This window comes from Balearica regulorum, chromosome 1 (genome assembly GCF_011004875.1).
Source record: "Balearica regulorum gibbericeps isolate bBalReg1 chromosome 1, bBalReg1.pri, whole genome shotgun sequence".
In the NCBI taxonomy this organism is placed as follows: Eukaryota; Metazoa; Chordata; class Aves; order Gruiformes; family Gruidae; genus Balearica; species Balearica regulorum.
Window position 1 is genome coordinate 217,698,890 of NC_046184.1, and position 14,600 is coordinate 217,713,489.

General features: G+C 50.7%; 1 protein-coding gene across 2 annotated transcripts in view; it reads right to left on the minus strand.

Moving 5' to 3' along the window:
- The window catches only part of SLCO2B1 (solute carrier organic anion transporter family member 2B1), a 61,055-nt gene extending 54,538 nt beyond the window's left edge, over nucleotides 1-6,517 (minus strand). Inside the window, exon 1 of one of the 2 annotated variants that reach the window (XM_075742663.1) lies at nucleotides 6,378-6,517. In XM_075742663.1, the coding sequence (XP_075598778.1) occupies nucleotides 6,378-6,455 (78 nt within the window). In that variant the 5' untranslated portion in view covers nucleotides 6,456-6,517. The remainder of the gene's footprint in view (nucleotides 1-6,377) is intronic. The other variant, XM_010301521.2, reaches the window with a different exon arrangement.
- Between the last annotated feature and the right edge of the window lie 8,083 nt (nucleotides 6,518-14,600).

Genomic DNA, 14,600 nt, shown 5'->3' on the forward strand with positions numbered 1-14,600 from the left:
AATAGCGTCAGTGTGTGTATTTACGAGCTCGCCTGTGTGAAATGGGAAGCTGGCTTGGAAAATGTGGGTGCAAAGATGCTTTATAATACAAGAGAGGGAAAAGACAGTGTATGCACATCATCCCCTCCCTGGAAAAAGATTGAGAAATAGAAGGGATGCGTAGGTGTGCCCAAAAGCTGTTTCCATCTTGCACCAAGTGGCAAAAAGAAAGTTAAAATGAGATCAGCCCAGCTTGGTGACTCTTTGTAATGCAAAATGTGTCAGGGATGACACACCCCAGCAACCCCAGGAGAAACTAAACAAAAGGAAACCTGCTACTAAGAAATTAAGAGATTAGAAGAAAGAGAAAAAATGGTGTTGAAACCCATGAAATGCAGCCACGGGTGATGAGGGAGAGGCACCAGCCCTGCTCTGGCACGGGGCAGGACCGGCTGCTCTCCGGAGGTCCCTGCTAGTCCTGACTTGGGAAGGGTGAATTTCTCTTCCCCATTTTTGTGATGAGGTCTCACAGACCTCCGTGCCCTCCTCAACAGGCCCTGCCAGATGCTGGAGCCCTTCTTGGAGGGTTTCTCACCTGCTCCAGCACTACAAGATGTGGTGAAGGAGTCGAAGCTCACCTGGTGGTACCAAAATGAAGATGGAAGCTCTCGCACCACCCCCCACAGAGATGAGGCAATGCGAAACGATAATGTGGAGGAGATGGAGTTGTGGGTGCTTTCAGGTAGCTGTGGGGTTCACCTGACCCTACATCTGCACTGAGGACATCTGGCCCCGAGCCACCTCCTGGACTACGTTTGCAGTCAACAGAGAGAGACCATCACTTCCACAGCCCAACCCAACCCAACGTGGCCACCAGAAGAAGTAGGACAGTCAGTCGCGTCCTCAAAGTGTATTTACTTTGAGGCAAAAGCAGCAACATAGAAAGCCTGGGGACACGGTGCAAAGTCCAGTGGACCGATGTAAGGTGAGATCAGCCACGGTCACACTCATTCCCTGGGGGAAATGGCAGGGTAAAAGGGAGAGGGTGTCCCCACTGCAAAAAAATGGGTTGCTTTTGGCTGGTCACTTCTAAGATAGCATGCAGCTTTCCTCCAGCTCCGCAAACCAAGGCCGGCAGAGCCATGAACACGGCATGTGGCTGTCCCCACGTGCTGGATGAGCTTCACGGTGGCGGTTGCCATCATCACGCATCCTTGGCAAGAAGAAGACGACAACAGCAGGTGTTGCGGCTGAGATCCTCAATCTCAGCGAGTTACATAAGCAGCAAGGCTGGGAATTGCGTAACGACATGAATCATTCGCACGGTTTCATCTTCAAAAACTGCTCAGGGCTACGGAGCTGTCGGGGTCCGGTACCCCCAGAGACACACACACGCACACCCACACACCCTCCCCGTCTCGCCGTCTCGCTCCTGCTGCTTCCCAAACTCTCACGGGATGCATCCCGCTCCGTGCGACGGAGCAACGTCTTGTCCAACCCCTGCCCTTGGATCTCCCCGTGCGAACTACGGGTTTGTGCTGGCAGTTGTGCTGTGGGCGAATGCGGTTCAGCTCAAGGACGTGTAAGACGTTTGCCAGACAGGGAGCTCACGGCTTTGCGAGCTTTACTCCTTCTCTACAAGATTTTAGGCAATATGTTGAATAAAAGCTTAGCCCTCTCCTTTGGACCAAGCCAGATGCTGAGCATACTCTCGTACGGAGGGGACGAACAGATGTGGTGTGTACCACAGAAAAGTGATGCCTTAAGTCCTCGGTGGGGATTTTCTGTTTTAGCACCACCTCCTGTGTGTTTGGCAGGGAAATACTCAAGCAGCTCAAAACCTCAGGATAGGAGTTAAAATGATGAATTAAGTACGAAAAGCCCTTTCCCCAGTGGGGACCTGCCTTTCCGTAGGCTGCAGACACACGGTGCTCGAGTCTATAGAGAAACATCTGCCAATAGGAAACTGAAGGAAGGTGATTCCAAACCCGAGTTTTTCTAATTTAGGGTTTTATACATCATAAATACCTTCCTGATATTTTTTTTTTCCCCTCCGTGCTTTACTGATGCTTGGACAAGAGTGAAGACTGAGAAAAAGAATGGCTTTTTGCACAATATTTCTAAAGAGCTGTTAGACTTTGCAGTGCCATTTGCAAGGAGCAGCTGGAGGAAACGTATGAAAGTGAGAAAAAGGCAGCAGCCAGAGGGGCTGCAGTGACCGACGGCTGCAGACACGCTCTGATGAGAAAAACTAACTTTTCGAAGGGGAAGCAATTGCAAAATGAAAAGCAGGAGATGCTGCAAAAGCCTCGTGCCTTGTACGTGCAGCCTGAGTGAAAGCCCAAATGGTTCCCTGGAGCAGAGTCTTCCTGGAGCAATCCAGATGTTGTTTGCTATATATTATCTATAACTTCTATAAAAAAACCCAAAACCCCAGGATTTTCCACCTGCACACACCGTCTGCCCAGGACCACAGACCTAACCCCCCCACGCTGACGCTGAGTATTGCATGAGCAGCACCTGCACACCAGTTCACTTGCTTCCTACCCATTTCTTTCCACAGGACATTCACCGGTAGGTCTTTTCTCCTTCCAAACTAATCCATAGATGAGCAATCAAAGCTTTCCCAAATTTTTGGGGGAGACCAGTAAGATTTGCTTCACTGGGAGCTGGGAATGATGTCGGCCACCCACATGCAAGAGGGATTGATTGGAGGGCAGGTGCAGAGAAATGCTGCTACGATGAACAGGGAACTGAGAGTTGAGCTTAGGAGAAGTGAAAAATTTCCTTAGCCAGCAAAATGTCACCAGTTGGTGACACTACGGGGGGGATGTTGGGACAAGGAGCAAGCTCTGGAGTGAGCCCCAGCCCAGTGCAGCTGGAGCTGGCACAGGAAAAGGAAGAGACGTTGATATTTTGGGCAGCAGAGGGAATTAATTCATGTCACAACTAAATGTCATTCTTCCATTATTTGATATTAATGGACTGCAGAAAATCTCCTTTATTATGGAGGAATGTCGCTTCTTTTCTTTTTGCTGCCAGGTGTTTTTTTTACACCCTTTGGAAGAAGCATCTCCTGCTCATCCTGACAGCAGGTATGGGCTGGCACACTTGGATCAAAGAAGCCCAGTAAAAAAGGAATTATTTTCTGGAAGTCCCCAGACCTGCAGCTGGAGCCACATCTGGCACCAGCTGAGCTGCCTGTCTGCAAGCCAGCTCCTGGCTCATGGCAAGTCCTCTCCTGCATCCCTGGGAGCAATCTTGTCCCCAGGTTTCTGCAGCCAGCCACCCACTATCAATCTCTCTCGGGGGACATTTCACAGCCTTGCAGCGTTTGAATCATATTTCAAGCCAGAAATTCCCCGCGTCGCTCGCTGCTTTGCAGCGTCTTACACCGCTGTCTCAATTTCTTTTGAAAATTAACATTTTCAAAGCCTGGGGATAACGACAGGTCCCGAGATGGGTAATGAGGCTCCCAAGCCATCCCTCAAGTCCACTTATACAAGGTAATGGCTCAAGACACCGAGCGTTTCATCCATGGGATGGCTCAAGCCACACACAGCAGGTTCAGGACAGAGCTACAGCAAGACCAGCACCCCCAGCAAGGCACTGGGATCAAACTGGGAGCCACGAACCACATAGAAGGGGGGGTTAGGATCTATTTTTGAGCAGACCAAGGTTCCCATGGGTGCTGCAGGGGAGGCAGCAAACCAAGCAGCCCAGCAAGGCAGAACGTCTGGGTTAGGAGTGCTTGTGTGAGCCTGGACAAAGCACTTCAGAGCCTGGAAATGCCACCCATGCCCAGCAGCGCGGCTGGTAAAGGCAAGAAAACTGGAAGAGTAGGAGGGAAAACAAAGAGAAATTAGAGTATATTGCAAAATAACCAAATAATAAAGAACAGCCAGGAGGGTTGGGAGTCAGGAGGACTCTCACAGCCAGCTTCATGCCCCAAAAAAAAAAAAAAGCCCTTCAGAAACTTCATGAGCGAGTTGGCCAAAGCAGAGCACAGCTTTGTACGTGCCCATGCAAACAAGGCGGGGAGCAAACCCTTGCTCAGGCTGCATGGCTTTTCAACAGCTGCTGCCTTTTAGCGGATGGCAAAGCAGATGGATGCCACGACGGACACCACAGTAGGGAGACGATGCTCTTCTCTAACGCTTTTCACCTTTCTGGCATCTTCTGCCTGAGCACAAGACACCATAGACCAGGGCAGGGACTAAAAAAAAAAAAAAAATGCAGTCACGAAACTTCTGCAAACAATTGATAAAAGGCCCTTTGGAACGGATCGAGCCTGGACCACTGGTGAGAAATCAGATCCTGATGGGAGCTTGGATAAAGGATGCTCCATCGCCCACCGGAGCTGGACCAGCAACTGTGGGCAAGATGCACTGCACTGCCTCGAGCAGATGCTATATAAGGGTATCATATACTGCTGGTAGGGTGAAATAGAGACATGAATTTTGATAAGTTCCTGAAGCAGCTCAGCTCTGGCCTGTTCGTATGGCCGGGTATCCTTGCTGCTGCTCATAACCAGCCCTAAGTGTCTCTCTTTTTTTGCCTCATTTGCCCTTGTTCTTTGATTTGCTCCAACATCTTTGACTGGCATTTTCCTTTTCGCTGTGGACCTGGAGCACTAAGAGCAGCAACGAAGAGCTCAGAACCTGCTCGGGTTGGACATGAAGCAGCAGGACCTGAGAGCATCACGGTCTGGAGATCCCACCCGTTTCCCGGTGCACTGCAGGGGGTTCCAGCTGGAGGAAGCCCACGGCACGGCTGCAAACCCATGCACGCTGTGAAAAGGTGCCTCGGACACGGACCCAGGTGAGACAGGAGCGAGGGAAGGATGTGCCTTTCTGACACACCAGAGATGTAAGAGATACGGGTGCATCTGTACACTCATGTTGCAGAGAGTCTTGGGCACAACACACCTCTCAAGCAAAGAGAAACCTGCTCAATAACTGGAGCAGTAACAGGTTTTACAGCCTCTGTAGATGGACATGAAGCATCCTTGAGCAACCCCGAGTCTGTGCCCTGAGGCGTCCCCAAATAAACCTCTGCTCCCTCTCCGTCCACCCCGGATGTTCTGCCAAGGATGGGGCAGCCCTGCCCCTGGCTAACCGGATCCGCAGGGGCTGGGAGCAGAGGGGTGCAACAGCCCCCACCCCGGCTGGGATGTCTCCCTCCCTCCCCGTCCCAGCATTGTCCCCATGCCCACCAGGGACACTACAGCTGAAACCCGACAGAAGCAGCGAGCGAGCGTGGCCAACGCGTGATCAGCTGGGCTGTGCGACGCACAACGCCTTCTTCCAGAGTTTAACCTCACCGCTAAGTGTTAAAAATCAGGGTATTCAGGGAGGACAGGCTGGTCCCGCAGCTCACTCCAGGAGGCTATGCCCACCTCCAAGGCTTTAAGCATTGGCCGGTTTAAGGGACACACCAGCTCCACCATTTGCAAGATCCAGGAGAAATCAAGAAACCAGCTTCACCCGAGACCGCTCCAGCTAAGGAGAACGCAGCAGGATGCTGGAAGGACCCGGCAAAAACAGCAGCTCAGCCCTGAACGCAGGGCTCGTCCTCAGGCTAAGCCCAAATCTCTCCTGAGCAGCAAATGCACAGAACAATAAAAGGGATGCAACCCATCACCCTGGTCACTGGGCTGTCCGAGTCTTCACCCCCAGCCTGCAGAGCTGCAGAAAGGCTTTCCCCCTGGCGTTAACCCTTTCCTGTTCCCTGCCACCAATTTTCTTAGAGCCGGGAGGTCACATCAGCTTTTTTTTAACCAACAGGGTGATCCTGCCTTGAATCGGTTCCTCTCCCAAGCAATGCTGGAGAAGCTTGGGTCTGGCCAGGATGCCCGTGCAGCACCGACGCTGTGCCAGCCCAGGGACAGGTCAGGTCCACGCCTGCCCGGCATCTTCCCCGAGAGCTGCCAAGACCTGGGGTGAGAATAAGCATTTCCATAAAAGAAGAAGTAAAACCATAAGAGAAACCAACCGTGGCAGCCTCAGGGGCTGGGAAAACTCCCTGCAAAGGGAGAAATAAGTGGAGTTGCCTTATTAGAAAAAAAAAAATAAAAATACTCAAATAAATAAGTGCAAGCAGAGAGGAAGCAACAAAATACATGTGCAGAAAGTCAGCATGGAACAGGCGTGCAGAACATTTGTAATTGCTCCTTTTTTTGCCCCCCCCTTTAGCTTTTAAGCTGCTGGAAAAATCCAGCTCCTAAGCCAAACGGGTTCACGGAGTTTTGCAAAACAACACGGGGAAAAGCAATATGAGAAACTTCACATCTATCGACCCTTAACCCGTCCTGCAGCTGGCAGGCAGACCCCGAGCGGGCTCCGTACCACAGTCATCCTCAGCATCTCCTCGCAGAGGGCTGGTGCTGCCATACTCACAATTTCAGGACTCTCCCGATCCCAGTCCCACTGCGTTAGGAGCAAAAGTTTTCCTCTGCCAGCGGCTGCTGGAGCCATTCACTACTTTTACTTCCCAGCTGGAGGTGGGGATGGGTGTGTGGAGGTGGGGCTTAGGCTGCAATCTCATAAGCTGGAGTATGTTTTAACCGAAACTTTTGCAATCTCTTTCAATAAGATTCTTTTAATTTTTTTTTCCCCCTGAAGTTGCAATCCAAAAATGACAGCGTTGCCCATGTGGTTTGCTGATACAGAGCTTGCAAACTGCCTACGTGGTCCCAGTCCAAACTGGTCTTTGCTTTCACTTCATCTCCTGACTCCCATCCCCTCTCCCCTCCGCACCAGGGTCCCATCCCTCCCGGGCTTTTTCCTTACGTTCATTTTCTTATTCCAATTGCTTTACCTGCATTTATTTCTTGAACTTTCAAAGCTGTGGGGTTAGTCTGGGATTTGTGATCAGGAGTGGGATATTTTTATATAATTCTGGGTTATTTCTTTTTCAGTAACTCTCCCCGTTTCTTTTTTGCACTAATCACTAAGGCATTTCCAGATAAGAACCAGAGGAGTTAACGGACAGGGAACCCCAGTTAAAGCTGTCAAAATGAAGCTGGGATTTCTCCCTTTGGGGTTCTTCTGGTGCCTTTCTGTGTTTGGGTTTCAGGCAGGGGACGGGTGGGCATCGGGGATCTTCTCTCCTTGCTTGCATCTGGGGGGCTGCTCTGCCTGGACGCTGGCATGGCTCCTTCCCAGCCCCACCAGTCTTCGCTGCGTGTTCCTCCTCCTCGCCCCTGGTTGTTGGGTTTGCTCCATCTTCCACCGGCTCGGCTGGGGATGCTGTGTCTTCCCACAGCACCGTGGATGGAGCTGGACCTGGTCCCAGCCATCTCCATGCTGCAGAGAGATGAGGGAGATGAGCTGCTGCCTGCACTCAGACCCCAGGAACAGAGGCGTGGGGTGAAAGCAGGCAGAGCTACCAACTTGTTCTGGAAATGCATCGGCAAAGAAAACCTCGGTTGTGCCTTTTGCGTGAGCAAGGTTGCAGAGGTTGTCGTACAACCCGGCAGCCACCAGGACCTGCCGCCGAGCATCGCCAGCAAGGTGAAGCAAGATGGTTTAGCTCATCGCAGCTGGGAAACACTCACAGGGGGATGTAGTTCGAGGATGCGGTCCCCCGCGGGAGGCGGCTGGAGGGGCTGTGTTTAACCCGTGGGCTTGGAAATACATCTGAGCACCCAGGTGAGGACACTTGTCTTACCCATCCCAGGAGCTCGATACACGCTGGGAGGCTCCTCTTGGTCACCTCTGAAGAGGGAGGTGATAGAAATGTCACCAAATCCTGCTGGAGACATTGCAGGTGCTCCAGAGAGCTGCATAAACTGACTGTCAAAACAGGTCTCTGCGTGTCCATCCCCCAGATCTCCAGCCTTTTGCAGCTTCAAAAATCAGAATTCCCACCATTTACTGGGAAAGCTGGCTCTCCCTGCCAGCCCTAACCCTGCTCAGAAAATCCAGGAACCTCTCTGCAGCCGTCTGCAGATGGACGAGCTCAGATGCAGAGCCTGATTTATAAAGCTTTCAGGCAGGATTGGGAAGACGACCCCTCTCCAGCTCCCTCACACTCCACCTGCCGCTGTGCCACGGTGGTGGGAAGCCCAGGGGCTGCTCAGGGACCTGGTAGCTTGCAGAAAGGTCAAGGAGGGAAAGGTTTTAGTAGAGCAACCTCAGTTATGGATCCTCCAAGGCTCAGCCATGCCCTCGATCCAAGGAAGACCAGGTTTGGTAGCGCTCCAGGACTGCTGCAGCCATTGTTGCCTCCCTTGAGCTTTTGATGGGATGAATGGGGCAAGGCTGGCATGAGATACTGTGTCTGGGCAATTAATGCTGAGAGTGTTTCACTGCTTTGCATGAAAACCCAGTCTCTGAAGGTACGTTTTCAGGACCAAATGCCCTGAGACTCCACGAGCTGCTGCTCTCTCAGTAGATCACACACTGCAAGTTCACCTTATAGTCTCCATAAAAGCCATTTGTGTGCATCTTTTACAAAAAAAAAACAACCAAACAACAAACAAAAAAACCCAAAAAAACCAACCCAACCAAAGAGTTTGTTTTGAACCTTTTCAAATACCTGGATTTCAAAAGCTCTGGAGGACTGAGTCCATCCCTTCACCTGCTGCTACCCCTTGGCCAGAATGCTGCGCCCTGCCCAGGCACTGCTGCCGGTCACTCCACGGGGATGCTGGGTGTACACGGCCTCGGCTGCCCTGGACATCGGTGTCCGGGGTTGTCTCGGCTGCAAATGGGTGCCCAAACCCAGGAGAGTTTGCCAGGGCAAATTCACACGTGGATTTCATGATGCTGCAGCCTGGGGATCCGGACAGCTGCAAAGTCACATCCAAGGAGAACATAAGGTACCAGGAGAGATGGAGAGACCTTTGGTGGGTTCCCCATTCTCTTTTCATCCCAAAAACCACAAGTTCCCAGATGGATACTCCAAACGGGATATTTTCCAACTCATAGTGTAGCAGCAGCTGAGAAAGACACAGCCACGTTTTTCCTCCCGGCATTTCTTGTTGGGGTCTGACGGATGGGACAGACCAGCCATGGGAAACGGGGCACGCTGGGCAGAGGGACTTGATATTTCCAAAGGGAAGATTATCTGCTTTTCCTGCACAAGCTCATTAAATAATAATTAAACAACTGCTTTATTAGCTCTAGCAGCAGAAATACATTTTGCTAAGTAGGAGACAGCCAAATCAGTGCATTCAAAAATATTCTTCGCCCAAGTGACCCTGAGCTGTCCTCCCAAGCAGGGCTGCATCAGACAGATAATGCACTGCAGAGAAAATAAACTTTATCAGCTCTTGTCGGCTCTGCAATATCTCAGGAAGGCATTATTAGATCTAAAAAAACGTATTATTAATATTTTACAGCTGCGTAACTCCTTTCTTTCCAGAGAGGCTGTGCGGCGCGCACAGACAGCCCCCAAGGACCCACAAAACGTGGTTAATTTGGGGACGGGAGGTGGGAGCTCCTTGACAGGAGGGAATAACCTGGTGGGAAGAGGAGACTCTCCAGCTGCAGAGGAGCAAAAGGCAGACACCCAAAATGGCCCGGACGAGGGTACCCTCACCCCCCATGCCTAGAGAGCGGCAGGGAAAGGTGGACACCCCTTTCAGCAGCAATATCACGCTGCGATATCACACGAAAGAAGAGCACCATCTATTGACTCCTCTTCCTCAGCATCTCATTTCGAATTTTGCAAGAGCACAAGCTGCTGCTCCATCCCAGGACCAGGGTGTTTGCCTGAACACCCTCAAAGGCAGAGGAGCATCATCTCCTTGCAGCAAAACGCCCTTGTCCCACCGGTCCAAGCCGGCTGCTCGATGGCACAGCACCGGGGTGCATCTCCACGGTCAGACAAGTGTCCTCCTGCAGCCCCAAAGGCTGCTCACCCATCTTTTTCCCCTTGTAGGATGCAAACAGCTTTCTGCAAAGCATTAGAGCTGAAGGGGAATTTGGCTCTAAGCTAAAGGATGCCATGGACAGCGGGTGCATGCAGCCCGGCCTCGGTCACCATGCGCTCCCCTGTGCAAGGGGTGTACGACGGCCACCAGCCCTTGGGCTGCGGGAATTCAATTAGCTATATAGGAATTAGCTATACATGAATTAGCAATGGGAATTGGTATTGCACGATGTGGGAAAGGGATGCAGGAAAAAAGCCCATGAACCCCTTGGAAGGACAGTGTTCCTCCTGGGGCACCAGCCCTGTGGCTCCCAGCTTGGAGCCGTCTCCTGCCTGGTGCTGCCACTCTCTGACCAAGAGCTTTCCTGCAGCTCCTTCAGCTTTTAGGTCACTGCAAGCCTTTGACCTTCAAATATTTGGACATGCAGACCCTGAGTGCATCCCGTGTAAATGAAAAGGGTAATTCCTATTGAAAAATCGAGCATTAGGAAAGTCCCAGAGACTAAAACCTAAATGGGCTACATGAAGTGCTTTAGTAAAAATAAATTATACCAATCTCATTACAGCCAGTTCGGTGGTGCTAAATCCTCCGGAGGACGTGGTGGAAGGACTATTTCTTGGAACAATTAAAACCAGGTTACAGCAAAAGATAGCAACGCTTGTGCAAAGAGATTATAAAATTTTATGTGTCTGAGATTCAAAGTGTCCACAGATGAATAAATTGGGGCTTCCAGCCTGGAAGAAGCCACGTTAGCAAGCCCGATTCTGCCCGGGATCTGCCGGTTACCCCAGCTGTGCTCTAGGTCCAAGAGCTAAGCTGGGTTTGCCAAGGAGCAGCTACTGGAAAAGGGACACATCTCCGCTTATGGGGCTGAGGCTGATCCTTTTTTGCATGTGGGGTTAGGAAAAATAACAGCTGGATTAGGGCTGGGATTTTACATCAGCCAAAATCTGAGATGCAAATGTTCTGAATTCTGCAGAAATTGTTTGCAGAGCTGGGATCTAAACTGGGTGGCCAGAGTCCACCGGTGGCCGATAGCCACTTTAATTCTATATATTTTGGGGGCTGCTTTCTGAATCCCTGCCTCGCCTTTTAATCCACGCAGGAGCTGCACTGAGAGCTGTTGGCAACCGTAGCGCAGACGTCGATGCAGGCTGCGTTCAGAAGAGGAAAGCCAAAGACAAAAACAGAGTTTGAACTCGTGGTTCCCTTTCCTGTCCCTCAACCACGGGACTTTCCTTCCTGTCCTGAAGAAAGAGGAATCTCGTGGGCTGTGCAAAGGCAGTAAGAAGTATCCTTATTATTCTGCTGATCAACTTCATCGGGAAATTCTTCCATAGCAGGAGAAAGGGGAAATTTCAAGGCATATATCCAACTGAAATGTGAATTCTTATGAATGGGCAGTGCTGCAGGGACACACAGGACAGCAAATTGTGACAGAGCAGGGTTTCAACATCCACAGCAATAGCTGGGAAGGGGCAGAGAGAAATCCTGCCCTGGGTAAAAAGGAGGAAAGCAAAAGAAAGGGGGAAAGTACAATTTTTCCCTGTTCTGTTCTTGCAAAACTGCCAGTCCACTCCCTTGGGCATAACTATTTTGGGAGAGTATCACTCGCGATGTGCGAGATGCCTTCCGCCTGGGAAAATCTTTCAGAATACAAGGATGGTTTTTATGAATAACGCAGAAGGAATAATGTTTCCTGAAGGATGCGCTTTGACTTGAAAACCTTCCAGCAGGGGATTAACACCACACTCAGAGGCTGCCTGAGCTCAGAGCATTTATGTTGCTGCATAATTGCACAAGATGCACTTCTCGGAGAGTTTCAGGTCTATAATGCACTTCACTCCTCGGGGACGTCGTGTCAGAGAGACTGCGATTTATGGACAGAGGCCATCATACTGTTTGTAATTCAGTTTAAAAAAAAAAACCAAAAAAAAACCCAAACCCAACAGCTTGCACATCATGAGCCTTTGCAGTCCGGTCCAGATTTCCACCCCGTGCTACATCTGAGTGCTAGGTGTTAATTAGGAGACCTAATGGCATTATATAAGGGCAAGTGGCAAAAACATGAGTATGCACATAGCAAAAACACAGAGAGAAATGTCTGGTTCTCAATTTTCTTTCCTTTTTTTTTTTTTTGTTTTTGTGACACACGTCATACGAGTCGGAGCATCGTGGAAAACAAGGTCTTTCCTTGGTCGTGGATGTCAGCTGGGTCAACACTTACACCCACCATCCCTTCAGCGTGGCTTTAAAATGTAGAAGGTACTTTGCAACGCCTTTGTTGCCCACACAGTCTTTCAGCTGAGGCTGCAGATAGATCCTAATTAATGTGTTCGTTATGGCAGCAGATTTATTGAAGCTTAATGTATGGGAAACAGCCACCTGTCCATGTACAATGTGGGCAGCTTGATCCAATCCCAGGCAATCCCAAGTACAGCTCCAGGCTGGGCACAGAATGGATGGAGAGCAGCCCTGAGGAGAAGGACTTGGGGGTGTTGGGGGACGAGAAGCTCCACATGCCCAGCAATGTGCGCTGGCAGCCCAGAAAGCCACCCGTGTCCTGGGCTGCGTGTCCAGCAGCGTGACCAGCAGGTCGAGGGAGGGGATTCTGCCCCTCTGCTCCGCTCTGGGGAGACCCCCCTGCAGTGCTGCGTCCAGCTCGGGGGTCCCCAGCACAAGAAGGACATGGAGCTGTTGGAGCGAGTCCAGAGGAGGCCACGGAGATGATGGGAGGGCTGGAGCACCTCTGCTCTGGAGACAGGCTGAGAGAGTTGGGCTGGTTCAGCCTGGAGAAGAGAAGGCTGCGGGGAGACCTTCGAGCCCCTTCCAGTCCCTGCAGGGGCTCCAGGAAAGCTGGAGAGGGGCTGGTGCCAAGGGCAGGGAGTGACAGGCCAAGGGGAATGGCCTGAAGCTGCAGGAGGGGAGATGGAGATGGGATGGGAGGCAGAAATCCTTCCCTGTGAGGGTGCTGAGGCCCTGGCACAGGGTGCCCAGAGAAGCTGTGGCTGCCCCTGGCTCCCTGGCAGTGTTGAAGGCCAGGTTGGATGGGGCTTTGGGCAAGCTGGGCTAGTGGAGGGTGTCCCTGCCCGTGGCAGGGGTGGCACTGGATGGGCTGGGAGGTCCCTGCCCACCCAAACCCATCTGGGGTTCTATGACTCTATGATCCACATCTAATGGGGAGATGCAAGGTCCTGCTGCCTCCTGCCACTCCCTAAAGCCTTTCTGCCCACGCAGGCTTACAATTAGTCTTAATTGCTTCTAATGACCTGAGTGCTGATAGCAATGCTATGAGGAGGGGTAGAGTTTCTCCTAAGAAGGATCTTACTGAAAAGTAATTAGTCACTGAGCCAGACTGTGCAGCGAGCTCAAGGCGGGCACTGCCGGGTGCTTAATAATTGAACAAGTTCCTGCTTCTTGGAAGCGTTTGTAATTTGCAGTTGTTATTGAAGTGAAACTTTACATGAATTTATACACCAAAATCCTTAGAACTGTGCCTTTATCAGCCCTCAAAGTTGTCTGAATTATAATATATATCTTGTCTTTAGTAGAGCAGGATAAATCCATTGCTATGTAAATAAATGTTATTACAGCCCTGATAAAGCACTGCATTCTTCCCATTTTCACCCTTACCCTTTCTCTCTTTTTGCCAAGATGTTTACTGTCACCTGTCAATTGAAATATAATCCCACCAAGCCCAGACACAATCAAACCTAAAGGGATGAGAAAGAATTGTAGTTGGTTCCTAGAATGGAAAAGTCCTTGGGAAGGAAAGCCAGGCTGTATGGCCCAGCAAGGAGAGACATCCTGTTTGGGCTAAAGTAATTTTAAAAATCCTTTTGACATTGCCAAAGTCTATCCAGGAGAATTTCAGTTAAAAATTTGCAGGATGGAGAGATACCAGCCTTCAAGACATGTAGCCCATGAAATGAATGAGATACGAAAACCCTTGGGGGAAGAAAAGGGATTTTGCTTTCTGTGATGCCACCGGCTCAATAACGCTGAAGCTGGAGAGCCAGGCTGCAAGGATGCAGGGGACAGGGAAGGGCAGAGCATCTCCAGCAGACTCCAAACCAGGTTTTCCTAAAAAACGCGAACACTGCAGGTTAGAGATGTTGGGGTTCTTTACCATGTCCTCACCAGAACAACCCAATAACAACAAAAACCATCCTGAAATTGCTCTGCTTTACCACAGACTTTGTCAGGGAGGAGGGGACTGGTGGAGATGTGAAACAATCTCCATAACTAGAATATTAATAGAAAAAGGACTCATGTTTTCAGGAAGGGCAGACAGGAGCAAAAGAGGAGCGTGATGGTTTCCGTACCATCGCGGAGGTACGGATTTATTCTGAAGTTCAGACCACGCTGAGAATTAGACCAGCTGAGAGCCCGTAGGAGATGGGACAAGAAAATGAAGACTGTTGGGTGGGTCTGCTACAAAGCCGTGAAGATCAGGTGGAGGAAACTTTGTGGGCAGCTAACAAGGTCAAAAAAACCTGGAGCTTACAGAAATGAGGGATTTTCCATTCAAGGGATGGATAGAAAGTGCTGTAAGAGCGTGGTCTGGTGCTCTGGTTTCAAGCCAAGAAGGAAACACAGAGAAGGTGGAAACTGATTGAGATCACTGGGACGATACTGAAGAGCAGCAGGAGCACGTAGGGGGGATTCAGCCAGCAAGGATGGCCACCGGTGCCGCAAGGATGGCCACTGGAGCCGCAAGGATGGCCACTGGAGCCGCAAG